Here is a 16,927-nt window from a genome sequence, read left to right as displayed (position 1 = left end):
TGTAATCCTTTTTTCTTTTGAAAAAAAGAAGTATGGTAGTGAAATGCCGTTTGATTCTTCACCTACAAGATTCATTCAATCCTCAATCCTATGATTAAGTTAAAATACCATGGGTCTATAGCATCAGAACAGACTTGTAAGCACCATAGCAGATCCTCAATTTTTTCTCCTTGAAACCTACAAAGTTCAAACTCAATACCATGGATGTCTATTGATCATTAACAGAAAAGAACATAACAATTGACAAGGTTTTAAACCTCAAGTTTGATCTTGGAACTATTGCCCTATATACTAAAATATATTACTTGGCAGTACTTATGTTGATAAAATGTATGAGCATAACAATTTGTAGAAGAATTATATCACTGCAGTATCTTCATACCTGCAAATTCAAAAACATCTGTGTGTGCACAAAAGAGACAGAATCAAAATGAAATTACTAGTGGATCTCAATTAAATGCTAAAACTTGACAACTAAGATGGACAACCATTATAAGAAACATGGCACATGCAAAATGAGAGAGACCTCACTTATGATTAGAAATAACAACCTCTAAACTTGAATAGGAGGAAAAAACCTGTCATTGCATTGCAAAGTTTAGAAATTTTCACAAATTTAAGGATGGGGATTCTGAGAATCTAATTACTTTTTGTGCTGAATGGCAAAATGCACAGAGAATAAGAATCATGAGCTACTTAAACCTGCCTAGACAAATAATATAGCATAATTGGTAGACATAATTCCATCGAAAATGTCACAATTAAAAAGACTCGGCTAGCACTGTACACTCATATATTCCAATAAGAAAACACTGTTCTAACATCACCAGGTACAAAACCCAACAAATTTAAAAAATAAAGATAAAAAACAAAAACAAAATGATAGCCATTAAAAATGATTTCTCAATGTATGATGATTCAAAAAGCAACTAAATTTACTTTGTTTTGTTTCCTCATGATTAGAATGTGAGGATGACAGCCATCTAATAGAACTAATATAGCCATGAACTCTCTGAATCATTACCCTTAATAAACATCAGAGTTGACCATGACAAGACAAGTAGGATTTTGAAAAACTAGCAGCACCTTGAGAAACAATGATTAAGTCATAATTTCAGAATCTAAATGCAACTATCAACTTAATAATCATCCCTCTTTATTTAATAGTTCATCATTAATGTTTATTCCACCAAACAGAAAACCCTGGAGAATCCAATCTCCCATCCACTCTCACACTTGGTAGACAAGAGTCCTAGAGTCTATGTCCTCTATTATGATAAAAATATTCAAATTTAGGGTACTATTGTTGTTTTCATAGTGCAACTAATAATAAATGCTTTATCCAAAAATATGGAAATGGGGTGCAATGACTTAAGAGGATATGGTGAGAAAAAGGAACATGAAAAGGAACCCAGAAGTTAAGAGCAACTTCTAAGGCCTATAAGAAAGTGGCCGATCAAGCCGTCAAAAGGGGAAAATTGCAGTCCAAACCAATTCAACAACAACCTCTCATAGGTTACTAAACAAGGATAAGGTATGCGAGAACTCAAGCCCCACTAGACACATATGACTTGGTTCTGGTTCTTTCAAACAGAAATAGATAAGTCACATCAATAATATCTCTCCACTGTGTGTATGACCATTAGCATGGTAATAAAATATCATGCAATTTGGAAGACCACAGAAACTCTAAAAATAGTTTCTTTTTTTTTTCTTTTTTAGCATATTGACGATATGCTTCATGGAGCTACTGAAAAGGGCATCCACAATTATATTTTATTGTTTGAAGATAACATTGAGAAAGAGAAGATATCCTATCCACAAAAAAGAAAAGGACTAGAAAATTGAGAAGCGCTAAACAACTCATTCTCCTTTTGACAACCAGGCCATCATATTTGTTCCCACAGGAATCCAAAGGCAATATTGTTGAGGGTTCAGAATCCATAAATCCAGTTCTAATCATGGATTATATATAAATGGAAACTGAGAAACAAAGCATCAAACATGTAAATATTTGATACAACTACTGCAAGCAGCAAAAGAAAAAGTAGATTGTGGCCAAGACATATTCAATTAATATTGAGCCTTTTTCACTAAATATCACAAGGAACATGTAAAGATGATCAATGGATGGAAAACAAAGAACAAGGAAGAGAAAAAACTATATATCATGCAAACAATTACCCACATTACAAACAAATTTACCAAAAATATGGAAGACCGAAACTCAACAAGGAGAAACAGTTGTTGATGACAAGCGCTGCTGATCCATTTGTCTTCTCTGGTTTCATCCCCGAAACAATCACCACAAACCACATAAAAATTATATTAGAGAGGTAAACCCACATTGTCACTTCTGACCATTAGGGCAGTCCCTCGCAAAATGCCCTTCCTCTCCACAGTTATAGCATGCACCACCGCCAGCACCAAAAGAGTATCCACCACCGCCAGCACCAGTAGAGTATCCACCACCGCCAGCACCAGCAGAGTATCCACCACCGCCAGCACCAGCAGAGTATCCACCACCGCCACCGTATCCTCGTCTCCCCCCACCACTGCCCTGATAACAATCTCTGGCCAAATGACCATTTCGGCCGCAATTATAACACGCCCCGCCGCCGCCATATCCGTCATCTGTCCTGCCACTTCTCCGACCACCCCTCAGACCTCTTCCGTAACCACCACCACCACCACCATAACCACCACCACCACCATAACCGCCGCCACCGTATCGACCATAACTACCACCCCTACTTCTCCCACCGGAAAACCCCCTCCCACCGCCACCGCCTGAAGAGTAAGATCCACGGACAGCCGTCACCTCGACGGCTTTCGTCCGACCATCTTCGCCGTGATCGACAGCGAACTCCACGGTTTCACCCTCGGACAGGGTCCGAAATCCGTCCGATCGGATGGAAGTCTGATGAACGAAGAGATCTTCGCCCCCATCGTCCGGAGCTATGAAGCCGAAGCCTTTTTGACCGCTAAACCACTTCACCGTCCCTGTCGATCTCTTGGACTCCGCCATTGATGCTTCTATAATTCAAAATCTGGGTTGTAGAAGATTCCAGAAGTTTCTCTTTCAAAAATCCTTTTGTCACGGATTTTGGAAAGGATTAGCCATTGGGCAAGAAGCTTCTTCGGCTGTATCTCTCACTCTTCGCTTCTGAATTCCATGCCGAAGCCTTTTAGAGGGTGTTGAGTGAATTGGGCCCTGGTGGTTATGTATCGGACGGTGAAGCATCGGTTAGCGAACGGTCGGATTCAATCCACGGCTCAAACGCGTCCCCTGGTTTATCCATTTGGGGTTTGTCTTCGTTTCTAAAAACCACTTTTGAGTCGGGTCTCTCTATCCAAATTCATACCCATCTGCCATGCTGCTGCCATCGCAAAAAATATGTATATCAATTTATATATCCTTAAAATACTATCTTTTATATATAAATATATATAATGATATTTATTCATCCATAATTCATTTTTAATATTTAAATTTTCTTTTGAAATTTTGGATAAATTGAAATTAAAAAAATAAAAAATAAAAAAAGACACTACATAGATCGAATTCAACAGCCTTCCTCGAAATTGGAAGGAGCCACGCGGTTCCCAAGCTGGCCAGTCGAGAAGGAATAGGATAACTTGGACCTTCTTTATCCATGCATCACAAAGATCCAATTACAGATGCCCACGTGGTTGGCAGAGATATGCTCTTTTGAGTTGACTTTATTCGAGCTGTTACGTTACGCATTCAGAAAAAAGTAGAGTTTTAAAGCCCAAATGACGCAACCTCTGCATTGCTTTCTCTCTGTGATATATAAATAAATTCATTTTCACACACATATTTTCTAATCATACCGTTCTTGAATGATTTGTTTCTTAAACACCATGAATGGATGTCTTATTGAAACTATTTATGAAATAAAAAATAGTTATGCCATACTTTTTATCATTGACAAGGCATTTTTTTTCAATTCAACAAGTTCTATTGAAGTCCGCCTTTGAAGAGTTGTGTATGAATTGCTTCCTTGGGTCTTGGGTCTTGGGTGTTGGTTTGTCAAACATATATACCTTCCCGAGCAAAATCTGCAATTTACTAATTGATTGGAAGCCGAGAAACTGTAAGAGAAAGCAAAGAAATTGAAGCTGTAAGTCTCAGATTTTTCTCGTTTGTTTTCAATGCAAAATAGTTTCCCGCATCAAAATCTTTTGTTTTCTCTAAACGTTCTAGCTGGTCCCAACGCCAGAGCTTTCCCACCCAACCAAAAAAAGAAAAAAAAGGAAAAAGGAGAGTCGCCAAATTCACGGGCATCATATTGTGTATAGAATGGAGGTGAAAGCCCGTTTTTGTTTCCGGGAAAAGTTGGTTTCACCGTTGGAGTGATTTTAAACCTAGAAAACCCGAGTTTGATTTCCTCAGAGTTCAAAAAAAATTTCTCCTTTGTTATTTCACATATTTTTAAGGTTACTCTTTTATTGGTTTCACATAGACGTCCCCCTGCAGGCTGTTGAAGAAGAAGAAGAAGATTCCAAGGATTCAGTTTTTGCGGTACTCTTTCTGTATCAATACCATTATTTTAATCCTAAAAAGGCATTTTAAGTTAGTTTGATGGTGTGATTTGAGTCTCTTTCTCTGTTTACCTTCAAAATTAAATTATATATATATATATCTCAACAGTGATGCTGTTTTTATGTATGATCGAATTTGAATAACAAACATCGCCTACAGGTACGGAGTTGAAAGCAATATTCTTGGCACCAGTTTCTGCATACAATATCAAATTAGGAACATCTGGTTCACATCCAATTGGATTGAAGTGGGGTTTGTGTTTTGCTTTGCCTTTTGCCCTCATAGTGGAAGCACATCTTCACTGAAAAAAAAGTAACTTTACTTATTTTTCTAGTGGTCGAGAGTTAAAGAAACATTATTCAGTTACCCTTTTGTTGCTTTACGGTTGAGTTTAGGCTTAAAAGATTATGATATGCTCTGATGTGGGTTCCACTTGATTTTGGTCCAAAACCCATTCAAAACATTTGAGTACATGATGTGGAGATTGATCTATTGGTTGTTAATAATTAAATAACTGTGAAAGATTAATATAGTTGTTTGATATTGAAGATTCACTGACAATGTGGTAGGAAATGATTTTCTTTTGTTTCTTTTCATCAAAAGGTCTTATGATTCCATGGAATATAATAATGCTTTTTGGAGAACTTAGTAGATCTCATCTTGCATGTGCCCATGTTCTGGTGTTAAGGTATAAGAATATGTTATGTTTGGTTTCCTTTCTTGCTCCTGACTGTTTTCCTTGGTGGAAATCTATCTCCCTTTTTCTCATCCCTTCATTACCATCATCTCACTGTCACTGATACACTAGGGTGTACTTTTTGAAACATTTATAGTTAGTTCATATGGCAACTAAGTGCTTTATTTGCAGGAATAACAGTTTCACTTATTTTAATGAATGGCCCAGCCTCCTCCATCCTGGTAAGGTTGAGGAGATTCTTGATTGGTGTGTGGTAACAAGCAATAATAGCTGTGTAACGTTGATGATTAGACATGGATGGGAGTTGTTATACTTCATCTTTATTTTTCAAGGAGAATACAAATTTATCTTATCATGTTAGGGTGTCCTGATATTGGTATTAGAATCTTGAAACCTGAGTCATTTCTTTAGGCTTCAACCTTAAGGGAGTAAGCAGTCAACAACTTGGTGTCAAAGCAAACGATTTTGACCGTCCAAGGTGCTCTCTATCTATGCTAGAATGTATTATTTTCATGTTTCACAGCTACGTGGTTTTTAATAAATTAGTTAGAAAATAGTATGAAAGATCCAAGAACTTCTTGGTTTAGCTGCCGGCTGGCCAAACACTGGGCAACACCTATGAATTCCAATCTTCTGGCTGCCCAAGGAAATCTACTTTTAAACTAAAAACAAAAAATCAAATATATGGATGGTTTACAGTCCCATTGATTTTGATGTTTTCATTTCCCCTTACCTCACATCATGGTAGCCGACATTTGTATTTAAACAGCATTTATATTTTTATAATTTTTGACCTTGACTTGCTGTTCAATGAATCTGTTAGGTGTCGTAACTTGTTCACATTTGTATGTCTTGTTATTTATTTATGTTTTAATACTGGGTAGTTGACTATGACTTTCAGAAATTGCAAGTGTTGAGATCACAAATTATTATTATCACTGTCATTTTATCTTTTATCTTCTCCTCTTTGTGCCTGATTCACCATTGTTATTCATTGGTGCTTTGAAGTCATTCTGAACGAGGCCTAGTTTTCCTTCTGAAAGGTTATGGATCATAAGACTAATGATTTGGAAGAAACACGAAGTGGATCGTTTGGCCGGTCAAGCAGCGCTGGCTCCTCATTAAGAAGACGCTCTTGTGGTTTACCAGGTCCTGTGCCCCCTCAAATGGATGATGACATTGAGAGTGAGACTGTTTCACAGGCTGGAGATATTGGGGATCGGGCACTTCACAGCAACAGGATTAGTGAGAGTAGTAGCTTCCGCTTATCTTTTGATAACATGTTAGACAATGGAGTAGTGGTTCCCATTCCAGAGAATTCTTTATTAAAACCACATGAAATTTGGTTTCGTGATGCCACTGCAAATACAGTCTCCCCTGCATCTCCATCGCCGTTAGAAATCATATCTCCGCTTTCATCAGATGCCATGGTATACTCTGCAGACAAAGATGAAGTGAGTTTCCCATAATGTTTTACCCATTTTTGTAATTGTCTACAGGGATCAATTGGAAAATAGCTTTGTGGGCATGGATTTTATGATTTTTCTGCTTGGGATTTTTTTTTTTTTTGTAAATTGATGATAAGATAAACAATTCAAACATGCTCTGTTTCCTCTTGATAGAATTCATATGGATAATTTTTTGTTTCATGTTTCTATATGTAGGACAATAAGAAAGAGTTGCCATGGTTGGTGGAATATATCTCATGCCTCATTCATTTAGCTGTTCTTGGGATTCTTGGGGTAATTTGTTGAACTTTTTATGTCTTACAGTTTCTGAGAATTGGAGCAAATGTTTATTTTGATTGGAATATTCATATTTTTGTGTGTCTGAATTCTGAACTGCGATCTGTTAATTGCCCTCTCACCATGATTTTTCTGTTCACTTTCTTCACTCTGAATTTTCGTGCTTTGGAGCAACTTTTGGGTACATATTTCTGCATTACCTGATGACATATTGGGATTGGTTATTATCGTGTTGCCTGTTGAGATATTGGAAACAATGACTCCCATATATGTGTCATATCAAACATGTTTCCAAATTATTTCCATGTATAGGGGACAGTATATGACTGGAACAAAAAGCAACCTTTTCTTTTGCACAAGAAAGATAATCTATACAGCTGTAGTATGTGCAAAATCTTGTGAAATGTGCTTGAAATTTTATATTGACAAATTGCATATGGATATCATATGAATAGCAAAACAAAGAAAATATGCTAAAAAAAGTTAGATAATGGAACTTCCATTTTCTCTTAGAAGTTCAACCTTGAAGTTGTTGGGTAGTTTTCTCATTCAAATAATGAAGTCAAGTTCAACTCACAAAATTTGTAATGTAAACACATTTTAAAATGTGAGGGGTGTGAGATTATGAGAAGTACTCGAAGATCAAGAACCTGATGAGTTGTACCAGTAGAACTGAATTAACTGATTTGGAATTCTCTATTGATCAGGGATAAAATTTGGTAATATAATTGAATCATTATATTGAAGATCTCTGCAGTTTTAGATTTTTCTTTCACATCATCACAAGAAAGGGAACTAATCTGTATTCATGGGGAAAGGATAACCTTGGAATTTAAATAACTGCCACTTGTTAAAAGGAAATCTCAGGATCTAATCTATATAATACCTCTTAGAAGGTCTCAATTCTACCTGGAACATTGATCATACTTAACTTGTAATGTGCAGAAATTACAAATGATAACGTGATTGTTAGCTTTAACATGTTATTGCATGATCAGTGGCTGCAGATATTTGCTATTAACATAATGCATCTGATAAAGATATGCACTGAAAGGAAATGATATGCATTCAACTGCTGCTATAAAGAAATGAGTAAACTTAACCCTTGTTTCAAGAGAACTACTGTTGCAGATGAAATTCTCCACCATGTGATTCTTCAAATCCGAAGGGCATAGAATTAGAAAGTAAATAATTCAGGTCCTCCAATTACTTAGAATATGAAGTGTGAAATTGCAAGTCTAAGCCTGGGTATGGCCATTTCATATAAAATTGCTCACCTTAGGTATTTTACAATCCTCCTTTCATAGTATCTTATACTCTTTCACATAGTGCATCATACTAGATTTCATTTGTGTTTAATTCTAAAAAATTTTAAAAATTTGGAATATTTTTGTGTAATTTCTGCATCTTCAAAATATATCCAAAATAACAACTTTTGCTTCATGTTCCTCTTTTACGGTTTTCCCCTCCTTCAAAGTTATGTTAACGCTGTTCTCACTTTAATGATGTTTTGCCCATTGCTCACGCTCCCGATCCTTTGTCCTGTTTTAAATCATGGAGCTTCTTTTCTATTATTTTGTCTTCCCACACGAGTAATATGAATGGATTGTGCTTCTGAAATAAATTACATTCAGCTGATTGCATATTAATTGTTGCATTTCCTTTCTCTAATATTTCCTGGTATGTGGTCCGCAACCGTTTGGGGTCTAGAAACTGTCTATGTTAATCAATGCAAAATTTCTAGTTCCACAGGGTCGATGAAATAGGTTCTTTCCAAAAAGGTGCTTTTAGCCCTTTTAACTCTATCTACAGCATAATTTTTAGTTTAGAGCCAAGGAATTTTGAATTTTTTTACCATTGATCATTAGGGATGGTTTGGGTCATTGCTAATGTGGGGTGAGGAACCAAGTCTGGTTCTGCTCGTTCTTTGTCTGATATAATATGTTAAATCTTGGTTTCCTAAATATCATTATAATTGCTTTTATATGCTTCCAAAACTACACAGATATTTCTTGTCATTTGAATTTTGAAAAATTTCAGCTTATATCATTGAGCTGTGGAGTGTAAGCAATTAAATAGAATGACCAGAAGATCAAATTCATATGCCTGTTTAGCATTGGGAGACATTATCTTATTATTGGAGCAGTTGATCAATTTTTTGAAGTTGTACAATGTTCTCTGAAAATGTAGGATGGAATGCAGGGGTATGAGAGGATTAACCGATGTTTCATCTCTCAGCAAGATGTTGGTATATCCCAATATATTACCAGTTCACGTTGGCCTTAACATGAATGTTACTTGAAAATAGCGTCAACAAATTGTGAAACAGAAAACCTAGCTTGAATAGAGGTTCTCCTGGAAATCACTCACCAATATTGTTGAGAGGGGATAAAAGTTGTTTTCCCCCCTTTCCAGAATTAGATCTTGGATCCAACTGAGGTCCTAGATCCCAATGATATTAAATTCACATCCAGAAGGATGGTAGGGATGAAAACAACAGGATTAAATATTTTTCTATCAGTAGGAAGTTAGAGATTGGATCCTGAAAGGCTATAGGATGTTCTGTTGAACAAAGTAGCTTAAATTCATAGATTACCTATAAAAAAAAAAAGTACCTCAAATTCATAGACAACTGCCCAAAAAAACTTGCTGATTCAATTTACTGATTTTGAAAACTGTAAAAATGTACAAGTGCCAAACTAAACAGTTTGAGATTATTTTAAACGTGATTTGTGCAGCCCAATACAAATAAGCTGTGTTACCTCTAAATTTTTGTTTTCCAATTCATTGCTCTCTTAACCATCAATGGTAATTTCTCTTGGAGCTCTTTCTTTTTGGTTTTCCTTTTTTATTATGTTCGTATTCCTCTTTAATATGAAATATTTGGTTGCTTATGGAGGGTAACTGAAGGTCTCTAAGGACAGGAATAAACCTGGAACTTTTTTGCAAATTGTGATGGGCCCTGCTTGTCATGAAACTCTTTCTTGGTCAGACTTTTACACTTTTGGACTTCTGACTTCTGTTCCTATTGTCATGGTTAAGCTTTTCCCAGTGAGCCTAAAAATTTGCTTCTCCCTTTTTCTGTTTGCATTTTGATTTGCCTAAGTTGCTTATTGGTTCTGTTGTCAGTTTTATCTTTGTACCTGTAAATATGAATCGGTTCCATATTTTGAGTCCCGCTTCCTCAATTTCATATAATGTGTCTTATTTCAGCTTTCATTGTCTTTGTACACATCTATCTCAACTTTTTTGTGTTGGCCAAACTCGTTATAAGAATAACATTTGCCTTTGTTGGCCAGTATTATGCTCTAAAAGGAGCAGCTGATGTTGATGCGTCTTTTAATATTATTCTTCTTAATACAATGATGATACGATTTCTTGGAACCACTTGGATTTGCTATTTAACTTATATCAATGATGGAAGATCTGAGTCCAGTGTTAGAAACTAGTTTGCCTTCTTTCTTTCTCTCCTTCTTCTTCTTTTTTAAAGTTTGGGGAAAGCGTTTAAAGTAGCATGTGTTGATTGCAAAATACTCACCTTTTCCATGCTATATGTTGTAGGCTTTAACAAGGTATTTGCTGCAAAAATTGTTTGGTCCTGGAGTTGCCAGCTTGACAAGCAACCAAAGTATTCTGTACCTTGATCTTCCTTCTAATATGGTCTCTCTCTCCTCCCTCCCTCCCTCTCTTTTTTTCTCTCTCTCTCTCTCTCACACACACACACTCACACACGCACATATAGATATCCGTACACTAGAGAATGATGCAGATGTCTCCTTTTAATATTTAAATGTTTGCCCCCATTTCCGTGTTAATGATTTTTCTGTAGACAGAAGTGACCCATCACATGTATAGAAATTGCAAGAATGGCTTCATTTATGGCTCCAACCTTTTGGTGTCATTTGTTTGTTCCAATGCCTTGCTTTGGCTATATTTAAGGCTATAAAAAACCTCCCATAGGCTAGTTGTTAGGTTGAGGCATCATGCTACTAGGCTCAATTGGAACCCAGCAAATGGCATTAGTATATTTTGATAAAAATTTTAGTAATTAAATGGTTTGATTATGATTACAGAGACATGCATTGCACACTCTGATGGTTAGTTCTAATAATTTGGTAGAACAGAGGTCATAGACCTAGTTCAAGGCATTCAATTAGGTTCTTTTCACTAAATGATTTAACTTGGCATTATAGTGTGAGCTTAAGACCATGTAAAACATGCCAATCCATAGTGTGAAACTTTCAGCTTGATTTAGGCTAAAAAATAGCACCTCATGTTGATACTTGTTTAAGGTTGGGCTTTGACCTTGAAGGTTTGTCCTTGGGGTTGGGTTTGGCACACACCCAACCATATACTCTTAACTATTTTCCGCATTGTAACTTTAATATGGTTATTTCATGGAAATTGTTTGTGCATTTGCTAGGCTGGTTCTTTCTTAATGGGATGGTGGGGCGTTGTCTTCAAAGGAGATATATCCAGTGTCTCAGATCAGCTAGCCATTGGATTGACAACCGGTTACTTAGGAAGCCTTACAACCTTCAGTGGCTGGAATCAGAAAATGCTTGATCTCAGTGTTGATGGCCAGTGGGTTTTTTCTGTGCTTGGCTTTCTCATAGGTAACTTGTCATTTTGTAAAAATCATGTTATAGTAGAGGCATTGACAAGCTGGACCATGGGTAGTAATGAAAATTTCAAGGTTCGACTATATCAGCTGGTCCCCTTATTCAAATTTGGCAACAAACACTCAGCAGTATAGGTGAATCCACTTGCTGGAAGATGAGTTTTTGACCTTCTGGTTCTTTACAGGCTTGTTTCTTGCTGCATATTCAATTATTTTTGGTGTTGAGACTGCAAAGGGCTTTAGATGGCTTCTTAAAAGGCTAAATTCTGGTGGAAAACGTGGCATCCTTAGATCCAGCGGCAACTGGAGGGTGGACAGCTGTAAACGTCACTTAGCAGTTATGGTGGTGGGGATGCTGATCCTGGGCTTGTTATATAGTCTATGTGGAATATTGGAGAAAAGAGAGTTTCAAAGCGGAAGCAGTGAGGCACAGCTGTGGTTGGGTTGCATGGTTGCACCTCTAGGGGTGTGGATTAGATGGTGGTTGGCCCGATTTAATGGACGTGGGTTAGGAAAAGCAGGTTTGTTCAAATGGGTTCCTTTTGGGACTTTGATTGCTAATGTTTCAGCAGCTTCTGTGATGGCAGGACTCTCTACACTGAAAAAAGCGGTGAGGTTCTATTGAATGATTTCCATCCATACTGCACTCCCTCCTCTTTTCCTCCATTTTGCTGTGTGTGGGTACAATTCATAAGTTTGTATTTGAATAGCATATGGATCATAATCTTTCATCAATAATGAATAGGAAATTTTCCATTGGGGTTAAAGAGTATATTTTTCTTGGTAGGGGTCTTTAATAAATGCCAAAGACATCAGAAATGCAGCTCATAACTTTCGAAGTAGGGTTTTGTGAGCAACATAACTTCTTAGAGTAGGATTACTCACATTCTGGGGGTGGGGCATGGGCTCCAGAACCTCCTGTACACCAGTACTCGTGTTTATAAATCTGAATATTTACGTATGGATCATCCTCATTGAACACCGAAGAGGAGTCTAACCCAAATGTTTTCAGTCTGAACGTTGTTCTTTGGGTTATTGCTAGCACTTTGATTGCATTATCAGTGATAATAACTGGTTTTTATCCACTGAGGCTATTTTTTTTCTGAAAGAAAAATGGGGTTTACCTCCTTATATTCCCTTTTTCTTCATTGGATTAACTGTATTCAATGGTGCATTTGTTTTTCTCTACCCTTTTTTGGTTTCTTTAACTGCAATCATGCTCTATGGCTTTAATTTTACATGGCATAATCATTATTACTTGCTGTGTGAATATTATTTAGGTTTTGAATCCTTTGATCTGTTTGGTGCAGGTGGATTCCAAGAATTGTGATACTATTGTGACAGGTATAGAGTTTGGATTTTTGGGCTGTCTGAGCACCGTTTCTACTTTCATTGCTGAGTTTAATGCCATGAGAGAGAGCCATCATCCCTGGAGAGCATATGCATATGCCATGCTTACAATATTTCTCTCCTTTGGCTTGGGCACACTGATATACTCGGTTCCCGTCTGGACGAAGGGATACGATTAGATTGTAGAGACCAGTTTCTTGTCTTTGATCTTTGATCTTTCCTTCATATAGGCTTGACATCAAGTCAACATCATGCGGATTTTACATCGTGCACAAACAAGATCCTTGTGCTACCTGAGCATGCTTCACAGGCCCCGAGGTGAACCTGTTGCTGGCACCAAAAAATTGAGCTAGCCAATCACATTGTGCTCTAATTCTGATGCCGTGCTTCGATAACGAATATGCTGTCTCTAGTGTGTTTTGTAAAGTCCATACAAGTTGAGTTAGTTATTGCTCATGAAATTGTAGTGATCAGAATAGCCCGCTTTGATTCAAACTTGAAGATTAAATGAGAGGTTATAAAGTTTTTTCGTGGCTAAGATCACGGGTGTAACAGGGAATCCAAGTTTGTAGTGTATGTATGAGATCTTTGCTGTGACAGAATACAAAAGCTTAGATCATTGGTACACTGTTTCTTCTCTGTTTTCTCGATTGGCAGGGGTATATCATATTATTAGAAAAGGATGAATAGAGTATTCCCGCCTGGACCCTGTGCATGTGGTTCTATCTAATTGAGAAACAATTTGAGAGCCCCCACATGCAAAGCTAGAATTGGGGATGTGCACAGGACATTCCCCATCTGAACGGCTCATAATAACCATGCTTTGTAGCAACGGTTCTATCAAATTTCTACTTCTAAAAACCATCTGATTAAGAAAAAGTACAATAGGTATGTTTGACGGCTTCATTGACAAGAGAATCAAACATTTGAATAAACGAACTTTCATATATGAAAATATATATATCAACAAAACATTCGACTTCACATACACCCAAGTTCAAATATTGACACGACCATAATTTACTGGGGAATCTTGTTAAGCTTTACAATACGCATAATCGCAGTACTTCTTCTCCTTGTATTTTGGTGGGTTCTCCTCATTGATGAGCTTCGAAAGAGGGCCGATAGCCAACTCCGGTGGCGGATCCCAGAACACCGGCCATGACATTCTCGTCATCTCCTTATTCACAGTGGTTCTGTGAAGAACACTCTTGTATTTCCCATTGCTCAGAATCTGCAAACAACAATAATTTCTTAAACATTGGGTTTTATTAAAATATAATATCATGTGAGACAGAAAGAAACTGACCTCCAACTGATCACCAATGTGGATGACGAGGGCATTAGGGATATACTTGACATCAAACCAATGATCATCTCTGAAAACCTGAAGGCCCTGAACTTCATTGGGTACGAGCATGGTTATGGAGGACATGTCAGTGTGGGCAACCACCCCGAGAGCCAGGTCTGGCCGAGGACATGGTGGATGATAATTGATCTTCAAAAGGTACGTCAATTCATCGCCACCCACACTCTTCTTCAGTTCATCCTCTTCCAACCCTAATCCTAATGATAATCGGCTAAAGAGCCTGTCCGCCACTCCCCGCAAACACTTTGTATACTACTCCTCATTAGCATCCCTGTCACCAAAATTAACTTTAATTTTAATCAACTTTTATAACATCTATTGTAAAGTAATATTAATATATAAATTATTTTTATATATTGAATAACATAAAAAAAAATTATTCATAAATTTAAGATATTTTAATCATCAATGAATATTATTAATAAATAAATAAATAAATAATTATTTACTAAATTTTAAATCATAATTTTTTTTAAAATAGCATGACATGTAATAGAAATTTTATATTTTTTTTAATAACAAATATTGAAATAAATTTTTTTTTTTATTTCAAACAATTATTAAACATAGAAAAATAATATATGTTTCATTTCTTTTTTTTACTTATTTTAAAAATTAAATATAAGACTAACATAATATTATAATTGGATATAACATCTTAAGATATGATATCATCGGTTATAATAATTAAAGATATTATATCATATTCATTGGATATAATAAGTAAAGATATTATATTATATACCAGAAATATATATACATGAGGATAAACATATCTTACTAAATGACATACCATACCGTAGGATATACAAATCCCATCTTATTCTATTATATCCTCTCAACCAAACATAACTAGGCGTCAAAATGCATTGTGTCGTGCGGCTAGTATAAGTATAATACAAATATGAAGGCATGTAAAGCAAATGATCCAAAGTGTTGCAGACCTGTAAGATGGTGGGTTTTTGGGCCAGAAGTGGTAGTTAATGGCAGAAGGAGGCCAGACTTTATGGAACAAGTGATCCACCCAAGCTTTCTTGCCTTCCTCTTCCTTTTGAAGCTTGGTTCCATAGCCTTCAATGGACTTGGAATCCGGAGGCTTAGCATAGAGTTCCTTCTCCTCCTGTGAGAGCTCAAAGAACTCCCTGCCAACTTTCTGCAAACTGGTAATAACATGAGAGGGACTGCCATGGTTGATAATTTGGAAAATTCCCCACTCCATACTGGCCTCCGCAATCAATCTTGTGAGGTTGGCCTCATCTGGGTCGCTGAAATCAATGGTGGGAACTTGAGGGACATAGCCATGGAAGGTTGTGATAGCAGGCTGTTCTTTTTCAGATCTAATGAACTCGGGTGGGATGGTGCCCTCCGATAAGGACGAAAAGGCAATGGCTTGCACTCTCTCTATCTCCATTGGCGGTTCTACAAAAATGGCTAAGTCTCAACTGGTAGCTGTAGCTTTCAATAGCAGGACATATGCACGGATGCAACTCTCTCCTATCCCCCAACCCCCTTTTATAGAGAGAGTCGCAGCACACTAATTAGTAATTAGGACTGATATGGAAGACCATTACTATCTTCGTCACAATGTGGATGGATCATGGATCACATCCCACAAGCATTCAATTCCCAGAAGAGGTCAAACCGAATACCCACAATTTATCCACAATTTTGAATGTCAACAAATCAAATGGCCTCGCCCCCTTTGATTATTTACACGTGTAATATACGTGGAGGCACCCTTTTTTACACGTAAAATGAGGACGATCAATGCTGAATGACAACTGTGAATTGGTCCGATAAGGAGGATCCACGTTCAACTGCTGTCTCAGTGGACCAATTATAATAAGGAATTAAAGACCTGGAATGCTCACATTTCGTGACATCAATCTTGGTCTCATTCATAAAGTTTTTGAGACAGAATTTATGCTTGAAAATTAACTAAAAAAAGGCCATGAGATGATTGGAATTTATTCCACGGAACAAAACCGCCTGAAGCAATGTGAGGTTGACGCAGTAAAATCTGATCCGCTTAAAAGCATGTACCAACCTTATCATGGCGACTGTACAGTCTGTACCCAGGCAATAGCGGCAATACTTTGTTCTACCTTTGAATATCGAGCCACATTATTCAAACCAATAATCCTGCATATGCATCATCATCCAAATCAAAGGTCTTTTATATACATATATGTTTGATTTTAAGTATTGAAGGCATGGGCGATGGGGGAGGGGGACCCATCCATTATTAAATTGGTGACCCATTTTTTCAATTCCAAGATTTTTTAATTCTTAGATACCTAGCCGTACGGCCATACCTCAGTTTTGACTTCAAAGCTAGCCAGCCAACCAACTAATTACCCTTGACCTCAAATCGGAAACAGGAGAGCTGGCCCACTGTAATTAATGGAATTAGATGTTCTTCGTCATCTTTACTTAGAGCTTCTATGATGGTGGAGATAGTAAACATGCAAATATGACTGACTTTTGTGAAATTTATGATCTTGATTTAATCTCTAAATAAATCTCTGATTCTCTTTTGGAGTTCTCAATTGAGAGTTTGAAGAGTTCGATCTGAAGA

General features: G+C 36.9%; 2 protein-coding genes and 1 pseudogene across 9 annotated transcripts; 1 reads left to right on the top strand and 2 right to left on the bottom strand.

Moving 5' to 3' along the window:
• Positions 1 to 1,984: 1,984 nt before the first annotated feature.
• Positions 1,985 to 3,346, bottom strand: LOC117907305 (cold shock protein 2-like). The gene has a single exon (XM_034820807.1). It carries the CDS (start codon positions 3,026 to 3,028, stop codon positions 2,351 to 2,353), a length of 678 nt encoding a protein of 225 aa, XP_034676698.1. The 5' UTR covers positions 3,029 to 3,346; the 3' UTR covers positions 1,985 to 2,350.
• A 445-nt stretch (positions 3,347 to 3,791) lies between these two features.
• On the top strand, positions 3,792 to 13,681 carry LOC117907001 (fluoride export protein 1). 8 transcript variants are annotated; one of them, XM_034820307.1, is made up of 9 exons: positions 3,792 to 4,145; positions 4,502 to 4,546; positions 4,727 to 4,879; positions 6,273 to 6,718; positions 6,929 to 7,006; positions 10,571 to 10,669; positions 11,433 to 11,625; positions 11,816 to 12,240; positions 12,941 to 13,681. In XM_034820307.1, exons 4-9 carry the CDS (start codon positions 6,311 to 6,313, stop codon positions 13,157 to 13,159), a joined length of 1,422 nt encoding a protein of 473 aa, XP_034676198.1. In that variant the 5' UTR covers positions 3,792 to 4,145; positions 4,502 to 4,546; positions 4,727 to 4,879; positions 6,273 to 6,310; the 3' UTR covers positions 13,160 to 13,681. The 8 variants fall into 8 exon arrangements, with proteins under 8 accessions (XP_034676198.1, XP_034676202.1, XP_034676204.1 ...); XM_034820311.1 differs by having other exon boundaries at positions 4,488 to 4,546; XM_034820308.1 differs by having other exon boundaries at positions 3,793 to 4,145; positions 6,308 to 6,718.
• A 224-nt stretch (positions 13,682 to 13,905) lies between these two features.
• LOC117907003 lies at positions 13,906 to 15,811 on the bottom strand (annotated as a pseudogene).
• Positions 15,812 to 16,927: the final 1,116 nt, after the last annotated feature.

The sequence above is a fragment of the Vitis riparia genome, chromosome 18, assembly GCF_004353265.1.
Source record: "Vitis riparia cultivar Riparia Gloire de Montpellier isolate 1030 chromosome 18, EGFV_Vit.rip_1.0, whole genome shotgun sequence".
NCBI lineage: Eukaryota > Viridiplantae > Streptophyta > Magnoliopsida > Vitales > Vitaceae > Vitis > Vitis riparia.
The sequence above is the reverse complement of the archived record's forward strand: the minus strand, read 5'-3'. Positions and strand labels throughout refer to the sequence as shown.